This window comes from Antedon bifida, chromosome 6 (genome assembly GCF_963402885.1).
Source record: "Antedon bifida chromosome 6, ecAntBifi1.1, whole genome shotgun sequence".
Classification (NCBI taxonomy): domain Eukaryota; kingdom Metazoa; phylum Echinodermata; class Crinoidea; order Comatulida; family Antedonidae; genus Antedon; species Antedon bifida.
In genome coordinates this window covers 22965574-22982494 of record NC_136231.1, presented here as the reverse complement: position 1 = coordinate 22982494, position 16921 = coordinate 22965574, and the positions used below count along the sequence as shown (strand labels likewise).

At 31.7% G+C, this 16921-nt stretch overlaps 3 protein-coding genes across 3 annotated transcripts in view; 1 reads left to right on the top strand and 2 right to left on the bottom strand.

Annotated features, from left to right (window-relative positions):
- The window catches only part of LOC144844849 (U6 snRNA-associated Sm-like protein LSm4), a 99090-nt gene that overhangs the window by 16627 nt on the left and 65542 nt on the right, over window positions 1-16921 (top strand). The window lies entirely within an intron of this gene.
- LOC144844840 (hyalin-like) lies at window positions 88-7653 on the bottom strand. The gene is made up of 10 exons (XM_078701933.1): window positions 7546-7653; window positions 6717-6821; window positions 6217-6306; window positions 5594-5812; window positions 4842-5084; window positions 4269-4529; window positions 3623-3868; window positions 2500-2745; window positions 2051-2213; window positions 88-1731 (listed from the first exon to the last, which is right to left on the bottom strand). The coding sequence occupies exons 1-10, from the start codon at window positions 7640-7642 to the stop codon at window positions 1638-1640; spliced, it is 1764 nt and encodes a 587-aa protein (XP_078558059.1). The 5' UTR covers window positions 7643-7653; the 3' UTR covers window positions 88-1637.
- On the bottom strand, window positions 9199-14925 carry LOC144844844 (hyalin-like). Its single transcript, XM_078701939.1, has 10 exons — window positions 14837-14925; window positions 14171-14284; window positions 13402-13491; window positions 12359-12574; window positions 11727-11969; window positions 11263-11523; window positions 10370-10612; window positions 9837-10082; window positions 9558-9669; window positions 9199-9416 (listed from the first exon to the last, which is right to left on the bottom strand). The coding sequence occupies exons 1-10, from the start codon at window positions 14898-14900 to the stop codon at window positions 9335-9337; spliced, it is 1671 nt and encodes a 556-aa protein (XP_078558065.1). The 5' UTR covers window positions 14901-14925; the 3' UTR covers window positions 9199-9334.

Below are 16921 nucleotides of genomic sequence, written 5' to 3'. Positions count from 1 at the left end.
ATGAAACATTCAATAAATAAAGATGGTGATAAACCACAAAAGATAAAAGAAAAGATAATAAAAGATAATTGTTTCCAAATAAATGTTCACCAGCCTATATATTAATTAGTTACAGACACTGTTTGAATTCTGTGTTTAGGCAACTGTGTGTGTGTTTCTGGTAGATAGGCATATACTGTCTTGTGTGTTTTTGGTACATAGGCCTAACAGCAAATAACTACATTCGTTGCAAAGATCAGAAATCTGCATTAAGTGTTGGTGAAAGTGTTTTTTGTTATTACAATATGAGTAGTTTATTTTCATGTTTATTTATGGAACCGTATAGAAATACCATGTCTGTAATTGAAGGTATTTCCAGTCTTGGTTAATACTAACAGTGTGACACTATGTTTGAAATAGTAATTGCACTATAAGGAGTGCATGTGCAACTACCGGCTTCGACAAAGTTGATCAAGATAGATTAAATTTGAATACGACATACTGATGCAGCCTCAACTCTTCTCATAATTGTTTTTATTATGTTATTATGATATAAGAGAGTACTTTGGATTCCACCCGGAAATATTTATAATATGATCATAGGACAGTGACATTATTATTAAAGAATTGTTGCACAATAGTTAGTACCCACAGATTTTTTTGAATAACGTAATGAAGTTTCGGCGTAAATATCTTTTTTTTTTGGTGAAAATGTACGCAAGGGTATACGATAATGTACAAGAGAGACTATGAATATTGCATAAACGATGGTAATTTATGTATTCAAATAAAATGTCCAACCTGGGAGTTACCTGCTGTCAAAAAAAATGAATCAAAATCATGAATCAAGTTATATAGTACCAAACACTAGATAAAACTAAACCTTGCCCTCCTTACGTAAATGTATAATAGATGCTGCCGTATAATTTCCTCCTTTAAATGAGGAGATAATGCTTATGAAAAGAAAGAAAGAACTCGGTACGGTATATAGATTGCAAACCCATGTTAAAGAGGAAAGAACTGATTATTTATTACCATGTTTCTTCTTCAAAATAACTTTTTTATTTAAGACCGTGTTTCCTAATTCTTAATTACTATAATCATCATCTGTGTACTGTAACTATGTAATCAGGCTATATAAATCATGACACTTGTCTCTAAATGATTAATTAAAATTGCTTAATGTATATATTGAGAGCATATTATTTTTAAAACATAGGTTATGTGAGATAGTTTCTTATTCCAACTTTCTTAAGCATTTTCCATACAAAGTGGTAGGCCTAATTAGACTATGTCGTCCGTCTTTAGATCTAGGTTTTTACAAATGATCATGGTTCTCAACTGAGAATAACTAAATACATTTAAGATGACGTACTGGTACTTTCTCTAAATAATAAGCAACAATTATTATGTAAATGCGTAAGATCGTTGTGGTCCGTTCCATACAGGTTTCAAAGAAATATAATCTTCTTCTTTCTTTTTTTAGAATGTAAGACAATCACTTTAATCATTTCTTGTTCCTAATTTGGTCATAGTACCAGTTTACACTGTTAATTTGGAGATGTCACTCGAATTTTAGTGTGTAATTTAAACAACAGTAAATGTATATTTTCGTCTTTAGTAGATTAAAACACTAAATAGGAAACATTCATTTCACATTAGTATATTATATTATTTCCCTTTTCCCAGGACACTGATTCTTCTTCAGTTTTCATAATGATTCCGAGTGTGCTCTGCTTTGATTTACGATATCTGAAACATGACAACAAAACAATTTTTCTATTTCTAGGACTTGTTTTAAATTAAAACCAAAACGTGTGCTTGCTTTGTTTGTATGTATATACTCAACTATTGTTTTGGTAAAGCAAATATGTACACTCGAGATAAAATGTATTAAAAAATGTGTTTGACAAAATAAAAGTTCAGGATTTTGCCTTTGTAATTTCAATATTTTCGTAAGTAATTAATTCCACATAATTCCGTAATAAACATTATATTTGGCTTCCCATTGTATAACATATAATAATGATATTCATAGATTTAGGCATATTACAAATAATTTAAACATTACCGGACAACCACAACTGTTACTGATGCAATAAGTACAAGCACTACGAAGCACATGAGTCCTGCTATCAACCAAGGAATTGTGCATGTATACCCGCTGTCAGTAGACCCGTTGTCGGTGGACCCGCTATCGGAGTCACTGGACACGATATCACTTTGCGCATGATCTTTAAAAATAATAACTTAACAATTAATGTTTATCATGCAGGTTTTTTTTTTTTAATTTCAGTTTAAAAACAATTATAATATACACATAATTGTGTTAAGTACTTATATAAATAGCATACATGATTTAATATAAAGTAGAAACAGAAAAATTTACTTTTACACCGACAAGGGGCGCCCTATTAACTCTAGATAATAATTAATAAGTTTTCAGGACGTCAATGTGAATGATCTAGCTATTATCCGAACATTTTCAAGACTTAATAACCCCAAAATGACTGTACTAACTTGCAAATGGCGTAGAACGTTTTATACTCTCAACATTAAACCAGCAGCTGATGTTAACAATAGGATAAACTGCGTAACAAGTAACCCTGGTTGATCCAACTTCAAACGTAGAGCCAGATGGTGGATTACAAGTTGGCTGTACGTCAGTACCAACGTTGTCTGTCAACTCTGGATCAGTCCATACAACTGCAGGCTGATCCGTATTAAACGTAATGTCTCTTGGACACACAATACCGATAACAAGATCTACCAATACAAATAATAAAACGTAGTTTATGTTGAGTGATTTACCAAATACTGACACAATTGTTTTGATTCAGTACATTTAAAGTCAATTTTATAATTTTAAAATATTACTAAAAATATTCAATTTGTGTTTTGGTCTGAACTGCCATATGCTTACACTGTAAGTAATCAAATGTATGTGCTACTGTAGTCTACTATTATTATTACAACTTGTTATTAGTAGCAATCATGATTTGTTGAATAAAAAAAGGTTGATCACAATATTAATTATTATGTATGTTTAACGTTAACATTTGATAAACAAATTTTAATTATTCAAAAACAATTCTACACATTCTGAAAAAAAATGTTGTAATTGTGAGTTTTGTCTGTATTAATAGTAATAGTAATCTGTTGTGGTAATAGTTGTAGTAGTGGTAGCAATTCTATATTAACTCTGACTTGTTCCAAAATTCTGTATTAGCACCACAGCTTAATTATTCTTCCAAGAAAAATAGAAATATATTCTACTGCAAATAGACAATCAAATTGAAAGCCACATCGTCTACCTTTCTCTTGCCTTTTGTTTTACATTTGCCAAACCTTTAGAATTAGTAGGCGTATGGCAGCCCAGATTTTGCAAGACAACATAGTATTTCAAGGAAACTTTAAAATTCTTCTAAAACTTTGGTACTACAATGTACACCATATATTTCCACTTTCAATTATTTAGACAAGACAAAACAATAAGGCAAGGAAAGACCAAACAGGTGCTAAGGTTTAAGTTGTTGGTTCTCTGCAAATATGTCATTTAGTTGTCTTTTGAAGTATTTCTATTGACTAGCCCTGCTGTTTATTTTGTTCTTTGTATTGCTAGTTCAATATTAAACACTCTTACCTGAGATAAATCTCTCCTTAACAATAACAACAAATGAACATTTTATTACGCCACCATTGCTGTCTCTAGCAGAACACGTGACAATTGTTGAACCATCGTCAAAGAGTGACCCCGGTGGAGGGGTACACGTTGCTGATATACCTTCCAATGTCAATATTGGGTCACTCCAAGTAACTGGTTTTCTAGTCTCATCATCACTATTTACCGTAATGTGCTCAGGGCAAATGAGAACGGGCCGTTCGTCATCTGTAAATATAATGTTATTTACAGGCGCCTTATAAAGATAAGCTTTTTTACATTCTGACAAAATGGGCTTCCGATTGACTATTATTTCCTTTATATTACAGTTTTTTCAGGTATAAATTTGTGTATCCACTGTTTGGTCAAATTGAATAATCATTAAGTGACATTAAAATGCCATATTCAACATTTTTTGTTAACAAAAAAAAATGTTCAGGGGACAACAGTAAGAGCTATTGCAACATTTACTTGTCTCGTTTATACTTTATTAGATGTTTATTACGTTACCGTATGCCAACTGTTTATCACTTTTCCTTTTTGAGACAAGCAACACTCTAGTTATAGTTTAACAGATCGTTTAACTAGGTACTGATAGCATAGGTAGGCCTACAACGGTTATGCTTACCAGATATAAATACTACACCTACGACATGGACAACGAACGAACAACTTCCAAAATTTCCAGTACCATCTGTTGCAGAACACGTGACAATAGTTGACCCAACGTCAAAGATAGACCCCGATGCAGGTGTGCAAGTTGCTGATATATTTTTATGTAAATTATCGGTCACTGTAGGGTCACTCCATGTTACTGGATTTTCGTACTGGTCAGTATGGTTGTTTACCGTGATATGTTCAGGACAAATTAGATCTGGTTCTTTGTTATCTATAGAACAAAAATATATTGCAATTGTGATGTACAAATAGCATATATGCAATAGTAGATGCTCTTAGACAAGGTTCTTTCATGCGTAAAATAGTGAAACAGTTGTGTCTAATTGTAACATGAGTTGCTGACGTTCTCAAAGAGTTTAAATCAAATTTTATGTAACTTTAATTGCTTTTAAAATAACCCTTAAACAATTAACATGGGCAATTAGAATTAGAACAATAAATCTGAAGATGGTAAATGCTCGGATGTGACTTCCCCATGAGTCCTGAGAGTAATTAAGTTTGAAAAAAAACGTGTTGTTACAACCTGCAATATTTACAACAAACGAACAGTTGTCTTCGTTGCCAGTTGCGTCAGTTGCTGAACAACTAACTTGGGTGAATCCGATTGGAAATAAAGAACCTGATGATGGAGAACAGGTTGCCAAAAGATCCGTCTGAAAATTATCAGAAACGTCAGGAGGAATCCAATTAACTTGATGTAAAGTCTGATTATTTTCAACATTTACTTCTATATCATCTGGACACACAACTTCAGGTTTTCCGATATCTGCAAAACCAATGTTATTTATATTGTTAAATTCGACAGTCGGTAATTTAATGCAATTTTTTTGGTTACACAACTTTACATCCATTTTTTCGACCATTCGTTTTATTAAGATTAGGCCTATTATAAAGAAATACAATATAGGCCTATATATTTATTTTTTTTCTCGAAAATATATTATTTTTTATACTCATTTATTTTATTATAACAATATTGATGACAATAATAATAATTGCATGGTGCAATTTAGACTATCACAATTATTATATTTCCTGCTTTTATTTTTGATGTAAAGCGCATTGAGAGCCTGCTTATATGCGCTATATAAGAACAGACTATTATTATTATTATTATTATTATTATTTTAAGAAATTAATAGGATTCTCAGACTGGGTGGAAAGATGTGATTTTAATGGCTTTTTTAGACAAATTAAGTTTACATGTGTGCCATGAAGCAGTTCATGATGTCGAAAAAGAAAATAAAAAAGTTCTATTACCAAGTATGTACAAACCTTTGTAAACCTTTACTTCACATAAGGAAAGATGGTCACGTAGACCTGATTTAATTAAAGTAACATACCGCCCAGAAATAGGTGGCCTGCATGTTATTAATATAGGATTGCTTGCGACTGCATCAAATTGTGAAATCATCCGCCCACACTGCGAATTACCGGAAAATGGTGAAACATTGCTATTTCCAACAAGAACACGAAGACCGGCTAACGAATCGACTTAAACAAAAATAAGAAAGAGCTCAATTATATTACTATACCAAGGTGCACTAGCAATATTTGAAAATATGCAAAACAAGACTTAACAATCATATTTCAGCTCTTCTGTTGTACCACGTCGAGTCTCGCTATCAAATCGAATTTGAACAATACCACGAAAGCCCCAGTGGTCTAAGTGATTTTCAACACTCTCAATTGTGGACTAGTAAACACATACAATACTTAGAGTAGGCCTACTTTTAAACATAATTTAATATAGCGCAAAATGATGGATGCCTCTAAGCGCCGCTGAACAATCTGAAAATGAGAAAAAGATGAAAAATCAAAATTAATTTCATTTCATTTAAAAAGGAAGAAACCGCCCAGAGAGAATTGCATTAAAATTACTATTAATATAATCTTACGACAACAATCTTCTCTGTTAAATATAACAATCTTCGAAATGAATATTTCCGTTTCGAGGTCAACATACCACCACGTTGTATATAGCCTACCTAAAAAAAATAGATAGGCAAACGAAAATAAAAAAAATAAAGAAAATAACCTACATGCAATAACGTGATAATAGAAGAATTGTAGACAATGGGAAAATATTGTCATTTGAAGACTCATCGTTTCTAAGCATGGTATTTACACTATTGCATGGGTTGTAAAGAAAGCAGAGTTTACCTGAGGCGAGAAGGACGATTATAAAATCTAAGATTAGGCCTATAAAAATATTTAGCCAAAGTTTTCATTATAACATTTTAAAATATAGGCTTACTCATTTTTAAAATATTTGAAAAATATGAATATGTTAATATTTTAATTGATGCTGGTAAAACAACGTTAGAAGTATTTCTAAGCCTATTTCATACAGAAAATACATTCATTAAAACAATATGCAATACGTAATATGACTTACCCGTTTGCGAGCATGAACCGCTCCTGAAATCTCCACCGTCCACAGCCCTTGAGGCTGAAGCGGACCACGCTGTTGACACCTGTGTAGCTGGTTTCAATTCTGACACTAAACAATTTTGACAACCGTTTTAAAAGTGGTTTTTTGTTTTCATTTATTTATTATTTTGTGGAATAATAGCTGCTTGAAAATTACATTATATTAAACGAAATGTATGATGTGCATGGCTAGGACAATGTGGCCTACTAAAAATTAGATTCATTATTATTATTAAATTAGATTTTACTATAAATTTTAAAAATAGAAACTAAGGTTTAAAATTACGGTTAGTGTAGGTACGGCACAAACACATTTCATGAGCTCATGCAGTTATATTTATATATATATATTTTACTATATCGTCCAAAATGGCAGATATTACAATCACCATAGGAACGCGGATGTCTGGGAATTCCATCCCTTCATCCAGTCCAGATTGCTTTTTTGTCGTTTAAGGTTTTAGAGTGTACGGTATATAGCGTTATAACAATTAGGGTTGGAATATCTAAAAAAACAAATCCATGGGAATACCTTTTAGTATTTTATTTATATTGCTAATTTTTAATTTAGATGATAGTAAAAAAGTGAATTAGGCCCTAGTTTAGTAATATAAACTAAATAATCACTTACTTTACTCAAACGACAAGTACTATCACTAAACTATATATATTCGTTTATATTCATTTATTTTATTACTACTTATTTACTTTTTTTGTTTAGTTACACGATTTGGGTTTTCTATATTATTTATGTATATATGCACACACATTAGGTTAGAAAAAAAATTACTTACCTAATTCGAACGTATCGAAGCATGTTAACATGACTCTACATGTCGATATATGCATAAAAGTAATAACACAGACGATGGTGTATACAGACGCAAACATTGTGTAAGAATGTTTGCAACAGCGAAAGACATTCATTTAAACATGAATGGATAGCTCCATAATTTAATAAGCGAATGTCTACTCATCAGGGAATACGTAACGGGTAAATTTCAACCAAAATAAACACACCTGTTAAACAAAAATTACCAAATTTCATCTAGCCAGCGTTAAAAATATCATCATATGATTATAAATACTACAAAAGTTTATAGATAAAATTAGATAATATAATGGCGGGGAGGGTGGGAGGAGGGGATAACAATAAGTGTAAATTAATGTTTTAAAGAATGTATAGATCTTTCACCTCAATTATGAGAGAATTTCAGAATTTCCAAACAATTTTCTTCGAATCATATTCTTCTCTATGACATACTTAGAATAATAATGTATATTGAACGATAGAGGAAGAATAACGATTTCTTATTTGAAAATAGTAGTTCCGATCGGTAAGGAGACCGTTTTGGGCCCCGAAACTAAGTTGTTCTTTTCTTTTTCTGTTCTAATGAAATCTTTTTTTTTTAAACAAAACATCCCTTTCAGAGTTTTCGTGGGGAAAAAACCAAATTCATTAGCCATCAAGCAATTCAATGTATAAACGTATGCTATGTATAAAAGTTTACTTTGTAATTGATAATAATAAGAATCCTCGTATTATTGCGTATTGTGTGTGGATAATTTTCAGCGTCAACAAACGGTGTGTACAACACTTGAAAAATACCCCTGTTTGAGGCAAGTCGTTTAACTTAAATTTGTTTTAATCGTCAAAAATCAATTATCTAACTTAACCTTAATTATTATACTGGTGTTCATTAGGTGTTAAAAATCAGTACAGTATATAAAGTATGTAGCCTATTTAACTTTCTATCATTGAGTAAAATATCTCAAATTAGGCCCGAAAGTTGTCCTTACGTATGTTTTCATTAACATTCTATGTGGGATTGGATGGAATGTGAGAACGGGAAGTGTGTTAATCTGTTTTCTAAGAATATGTCTACTATTGAGATTGTTGATCTCTTGAGTCTTCTGTTAAGTTTGTACAACGGGAAGTGGTTGACCCAATCGTTTATATTCAACATGTTTATAACATCATTTGGAACAACATCGGCATTGTTATAGACTTTTTATGTTAAAAATAGGCCTATATTGTTCTCCACAAAATATCTGTTTACAATATTTTCGTTGAATACTTACTGTTACTGTTTATTATTATTAATTCTGTATCTGTATTTAAAATGTAATTGTACTTGTATGTCTTTCTATAATGTTTGTAACTTATGACTATTCACTATTTTGCATGCATTTTTTTAATCATGGACCATTTGTAAGAACATTATTTTTGATGAAAATGTCACCCATGTAAAATAAGTTTATAAATAAATAAAATAAATAAATAAATAATGTCACATAATAGTTGACCAAAAATTAGCCGGAGATTTTAGGCCTACCTAAACAAAACTGTAATTTAAAGCAACCCAATGTTTTGGCACATCACTCTATACCTTTATGCTTCATAATATATCAGTTAGGACTAGAAAAAGAAAAGATAAGCCGGCAAGTACTGTTTCAAAGAGATGTTTTATTGGGGTTTTCTTTTCAAAATATTTGTTTGAAAACAACACAAAAAGATATATTGAATAGACATTTTCAATCTTCCGTTTTATAGGCTATATTATTATATATTCCCTTTACACATTATTTCATTATCTCCCATTTCACTGTTCCTTCATCCGCTTTCATATTAATTCCAAATTGATTCTTCTTTTTTTTACGATATCTGAAACAATAAAACATGCATCAGTCATTAACATTGAGAAGAATTGGCTACGTATCCAAGGTGGGGTTTTGATGCCAAATACTTTGCATTTGGTCTTCAAAATAAACAACATTTATCAATAAATATAACAAATAGTATTACCTGACTATTAGGCCTATAAGTAATGCGATAAGACCAAGCGTTATAATGACCGTGAGTCCTGCTACCAACAGAGAATGGGTATTCATTGATCCTCTGGCACTTTGCGCATGATCTTTAAGAATAGTAATTCAAACAATAATTATCATCGTATCTATTTAGGTTATTGAAGACCCAGATAACTTGACATTTTTATTTAAATTTTGACACGTCTCACCGATATATTTATGTTCATGAAAATGAGTAAGCAGTAAGCATCAATTGTAATTAACTGTTACTAACTTGCAAATGGCGTAGAACGTTCTGTACTCCCAACATTAAACCAGCAGCTGATGTTGACAATAGGGTAAACTGCATAACAAGTAACCCTGGTTGATCCAACTTCAAACGTAGAGCCAGATGGTGGAATACAAGTTGGCTGTACGTCAGTACCAACGTTGTCTGTCAACTCGGGATCATTCCATACAACTACACGCTGATCCGTATTAAACGTAATGTCACTTGGACACACAATACCGATAGCAAGATCTACCAATAAGAAAACGTATTTTTTTGTTTTGTAAATTAAAAACAACTTAAACGTAAACATAAATCCAATTTTTAAACTTGTTTTTAATTTTTAAAATGGAATATTATGAAATGTGTTTAGACTTTAAACGTAAGCCTAAGTAGAAAAATTGAAATTTTAAAAAGATATTTCACTAATGTAGTGATTGGTATGTGTGTTTTATTAAGACCTTTTTATTTTGAATGTCCTTAATTTAATACATTTCTTATAATTTATGTTGTCATGTGATATTAATAATATAGCTTACCTGAATTAACTCTCTCTTCAACATGGACTACAAATGAACATCTTATTACGTCACCATTGCTGTCTCTAGCCGAACACGTGACAATGGTTGACCCATCGTCAAATACATATCCCGATGGTGGTGTACACGTTGATAATGTACCTTTAGATGTCAATGTGGGGTTACTCCAAGTTATTGGATCCCTGGATTGATCACCATTAACGGTAATGTGCCCAGGACAAGTGAGAACAGGTCGTACATCATCTAAAATATTTTTATTTGTATATTAATATCAAACAGACCATTTACCTTTCAATACATAGGCCTACAACATAATTAAACACAACATAATAAAACATGATAAAATTCAACCAAATGTCCATTATAATAATAATTAATTATATAATTAATATAGTTCAACAATATTATACAACGCCTATATTCTTGTCATTTTAATGAAAGGTTGTGTGTCACATGATTTTAAATAAATGTTCTAGTGCACTCTTATTACGCCATTGAGAGTGCGATGTCATTATAATGCCAAAGTTTTGTACGTTGATGTTCTTTTTAACAGTATAAGCAACCACGCGCGCGACACGCGAGAAGCGTGGCTGCAGTTGTTGACTGATATCACGTTCGATTCGTTATATAAAGTGTTACGACATGGATGGATTGGAACCGTTACAAAAATTGCGCCGTCAACATTTCATTTGTAATAATTTGCCTTTTAGTAAGACTAGTTATGGGATGTGTCGAACTATTTAATTCCAAAATAACTTTATAATGTAATACTTTAGGCCTACAGTGGCAACTATTGCGTATTTCAATAGGCCTAAATATTATATTTCTACCATTACATATAAATACGAAATTGTCTAAGTTAGGACTGTTAAGTTGTTTCAAGTATTGCTTACTAGAAATAAATGTTTGACCTATGACATGGACAACAAATGAACAACTTCCCACATTTCCAGTACCGTCTGTTGCTGAACACGTGACAATAGTTGAACCAACATCAAAGATTGATCCCGATGCATGTGTACACGTTGCTGACATATTTTTATGCAAATTGTCAGTCACTGTCGGGTCACTCCAGGTTACCGGATCTTCGTACTGGTCAGTATTGTTTCCCACCGTGATATGCTCAGGACAAACGAGGTCAGGTTCCCTATCATCTGAAAAAACAAACAGCTTGTAATAGATGTACCTTTATGCCCAACTACAGATTCGATCATAGTTCTTTCTTCATTATTAAGCTTGGTTCCCACTAGGACGCAACGCAATGACGTAATTACCGCAAAGTAAGCAAATTGACCAATCACAAGCGTTCTTGTGTTGCGTCCTAGTGGGAACCAAGCTTTAGCAACAGTTTCCTGACCTGCAATATTTACAACAAACGAACAGTTTCCTTCGTTTCCAGTTGCGTCAGTTGCTGAGCAAGTAACTTTGGTGAATTCAACTGGAAATAAAGAACCTGATGATGGAGAACAGGTTGCCGAAAGATCCGTATGAAAATTATCAGAAACTTCAGGAGGATTCCAATCAACTTGATGTAAACGATGATTATTCCCAACATACAATTCTATATCATCTGGACACACAACTTCAGGTTTTTCAATATCTACAAAACCAATGTTAGTTCTTATAGTTGGTTATATTATTAACAGTTAGTAAATAAAGCTGTTTGATGGCAGGGTTCCTTCTTTCCAACTTTCCAACATGTTTTTTTGTAATGTAATAAAATAGCATACATTATAGATAATTAATTGTAGGTATTATTTTCAGTTTTTTTCCTCCACAAATGGCCCTAAAGGTGTGTTTTGTACGCATAGGTCTACAATTGGCATATTTTTCGGAAATGAAAAAAAAAATCGGAATTAGATTAATCATCGTTCTCTATATGAATAAAAAGATGTGTTTTTAATGATTTTTTAGACGAATTCAATGTCGAAATTCCATAGATGGTGAGCAATAACAAAGGCTTTATTACCAAGTTTAATATGTACTCACCTGTGTAAACCTGTACTTCACATAATGTAAGATATCCTCGAAGCTGTTTATATACAGTAACATACCGCCCAGAAATAGGTGGGTTGCATGACATCTCTATAGGGTTTATTGCGATTGCATCCATTCGTGATATAGTCCATGCACATTGTGCATTACCCGAAAACGGTGGAGCCTTGTTATTTCCAACACGAACCTCTGCTCCTGCTAACCTCTCAGCTTAAAACAAACAACTCACTGTTAATAACCAGTAACATTAACATGCGTTAGGCAAAAAAAAACACAAAATGCAAATACATGATATACTCAGTTTGTTTGTTTCGGTACTCGAAACAACATCCGTAAAGCTGACACAGCTTATTTCCAATGGTGTTTGTACTAACAATTAACAGTTACAATAACATTAACAATTCACAGCATTATTTAACAGTTTTCATTACTTTCAGTGTAGTCATGAACATTACCAAAATGAATCTTTAGTAGCACGTTTATGCTTATTTAATATCTGATGGAAGATTATTCATAAATAAATGTTTTCGAAGCTATCCCTTTGATATTAGGAATTACAAAATGTTCGTTTGATTTCCTTTGAAAATCTTTGTAAAATTATTTGCTAGAGGTATCAACATTAAGGTATAATTTATAGGTTTGAACAAGTTAACTTATGTTCAGATAACCTATCGAGGCGATGTCGAGAATAAACCGTACACTTTTATTTTAGGTTACCTGGAGTTTATTTTTGGAGAAATGAACTTATACCAAAATACCAGGCTGAGTCAGCATAGTCGAAAATAGTTTAAAAGTATAATAACTAACTGCCCATCGATAATATAGGTTGATTAGACTATGGTTAAACAATTCATATACATTGAAAGGAGACTTAATGTCGTATTCTGCTTAATATACATCCTAAATTAGACAATTGTACTTTAATGGTAAGTCTATGGAGATAAATAGCGACTCTTTAACACCTTCGACCGCGGTCACGACTAGAATTAAATGTACATGCAAATAGATACTGAGTTTAATATATTGTTATTACTTACCACAACAATCTTCTCTGTTAAATATAACAATCTTTGAAATTACTTTTTCCGTTCCGAGATCAACATACCACCATGGATTATTCATGAGAGCTTTTAATTAGAAAAATAAAAATACTGTTTAAGAATCTATCAATTGTCTATTCATAAAAAAAAATATACAGAAACGTTCACCTTGCCATAGAATGATAACATGAAGTATTGTTCAAAATTGGAAAATATTGTAACCCTTGCTTGTTCTTAATGTTTCACTTTCGGTTATCAGTTTTCATTGATCATTAAATGTTCAATTGAACTATGTTTCGGATAGGAAACCCAATTCATCGTTTGTAGCATACGCTAAACCCATTGAATACATGTTATTGCAGGTGAGGCCGTTAGTGTCATGTTTTTCTCCTATCAGGTTAAGGCAGAAACATAAGTAATTCATGAGATTGATTATGGAATATTTGATCGAAGTTCATGCTTATATATCGCCCCTATAATTTCCAACTGTATACCATAAATAATCTCTGCTTAAGAAGGATTGGAAAACAATAATGCAGGCGGAATAGGATATATAGGACGTCAGTCATGTTTACAGTATTTAGCCAAGGTTTACATTATAAAACAAAAATAATACAACTACTAAATTATTTAACGTTTGAATAAGAAAACTATTTGGAAATGTTTTATGTTTTTGATGCTAGTAAAACTACGTTAACAAGTATTGTTATAGAATATGCATACAATCCTAGAAATAGAAAATTAATTAAAACGCATTATCACTTACTAGTGTGCGTACATGTACGTTTGCTATACTGTCCATTTGTTCCACCGTCAACAGCATACGAAGCAGCAGCAGTTGCATGTGTTGTACTTTGTCTTGTTGTTTTGTACTCTGACACTAGACAATTTTGACAAACATTTTAAAAGCTATAATTATTCTTCAACAGTACAATGTCATACTTAATAAGACATGCTGTCATTTCAATTGGCAGATAACTACAATCAAATTTAGAAACAACGCTGGGTGTGTAGTGACTTCTGTTCATAATTTTAGCCCAAATTCCCTATTTGTTTTAGTCTTGATTAAGATTACAGTTATAGTTTTTGGGGTAGTCGACCTATTCGGATGTATACTAAAAATTGGAATGTCTGCTGCAGAGGTAAATCGTATTATTATTATATTGTTTTGACTAGAAAGTCATACCTTTTCAAAATGAGAATTGTAATGTACAACCATGCATTTCTCTTTGGTATCTCTACATTTTCCCATGATCGTAAATTGATAAATCATCTAGTCTTACAATAAAATAAAATACAATACGTTTAAAAAAAACTTACGGTTTTTCTCAAAAGTCCAATTTCAGTATTTTACTAAATTGTTTAATGGCCTACTTAGTATATGCACAATTGTATTAGATTTTAAAGATGTATGAAAATAAACTTGACTTACCTAATTCGAACGTATTGTAGCATGACTGAATGATTTTTGATGTCGATATATGCAGAAAAGTCATAAAACAGACGAAGCTGTACACTGACTGAAACATTGTGTAATAATGGGCCATCAGATGTGACATCATTCATTTAATATGTGAAATGTGTATAAGGTTCACCAGGAAACGCGTATTCAAAGCAACCAAAATGCTTACCTAGTATTGGTTCAAAATCTTCTGTATCCCAGTATTACTACTACACACAATCACAACACTCTACCATTCTTTATACTTTTTTTGCATTTGTTAAAATATTTAAGGAAATGGTGAATTGTAAAATTTAAAAACAATCTATAAATGGAAAATTAGAAGGAATTCTAAAGAAATGCTGTATCAAATACGATCAATTTTGTTACACATTCAGTAAATATAATTTTTGTAAAAATAGTATAGTATTTGAGTGTTATTTATATTCCAAACATTTATCAAAATTCCCATGCTGCATTATGATCATCGAATTCATCTCAATAGAAATAATGCTATCATTATTTTAAAGAAACTGAAATCGGTGTCTTCCTTTGCAAGCTTCTTGCCGCGTCGTTGTACACATCTGCATTCTCAGTGGTTACCGTGCTGGTCAAAGTCAATAGTGAGTAGACGAGAGGGGAAGGTAGACGTAAAGGAGGAAAATGCGTATAATTCTAGTAGCCTATACCTGTACTTCGTTCCGTTCATTATCGCGACTGTATTTTGTTTGATTTAACGTTCGGTCCGATATGTTATATATTATTAAAATAAACTAGTATCTAGACTTGTGGTGTCAAAAATGTAGAACCCGCTATTGCCGCCCATAATTCTCATTTTTTTCTGCCCCTACTACCTCCCAACTTTATCATAATCAATCATCTCTATGACGGAAATGATATGAATGTATTTATGACAAAATTACCGAAATTTTTTTTAAATATAGTACCATTTAGAAAAACTACAGTATGGGAATTTGTAGCCTAGCCTATATACAGATTACGTTTTCATTACTACAATATGTGTAATTTGTTTCTGTGTGTACAGAAAGTGTATTACCAAAACAATGATAACGAGGTTAAACAGTATATGTATCATTCTACACAATGTGTAAAAGATATCATATTAATAAAACGAATCATCTGCAAATCTGTTTTCTAAGAATACTTATTGGGATTGTTGGTGATCTCTTGATTCTTCGGGTAAATAGATTGTTCACCGGGATGTGGTTGACACAATCTTAATAGCAAGCACTCGATGTAGGAATTCATTTGTCCACAACTCAATGTTTTTTATCCATCATGTTTTTTTTCTAATTTTAATCTTTATTATTATATTGTATTAATTTTTATTACTGTAGGTCTATAGTGTGTGTAATTAAGCTTCAAGGAAAACAGATTCGCCTTGTGGTCATCAAAATAAAGATTGTTCTTATCTAATATATTTCTTATGTTTCTTGGAAGATACATTCTTAGCCTAAACATGTTTCTATAAAACATGGAGTTACATAAAAAACTCCGACAAAATTTAGGCAATATGTTATGTAAACGTTATCATGCTTAAAATAATAATATTAATTATTATATATCATTATCAATGCTACTACTGTTTATGCTATAGTTATAGAAAAAAAACATTTTTCAGGTGGTAAATTTTTTTTAATTTCCTTTTCAGTCTTTAATAACTTGTTATCATTCTATACCATCCGTTTCATTCCCTTTATTGCCAAGCTTTTATGGTTTTAGATTTTATCACCAGGAACCACTTCTGGGCCCATTTTGTTCAGAATTTCCTGTAAAACGATTTTAGGATTTAGGACGTTTACATACACCGTATTTTGATAGTATATGTATCATTCTACACAATGTGTAAAAGATATCATATTAATAAAACGAATCATCTGCAAATCTGTTTTCTAAGAATACTTATTGGGATTGTTGGTGATCTCTTGATTCTTCGGATAATAGATTGTTCACCGGGATGTGGTTGACACAATCTTAATAGCAAGCACTCGATGTAGGAATTCATTTGTAATTTTTTTTAAATTTCCTTTTCAGTCTAATAGGACGTTTACATAC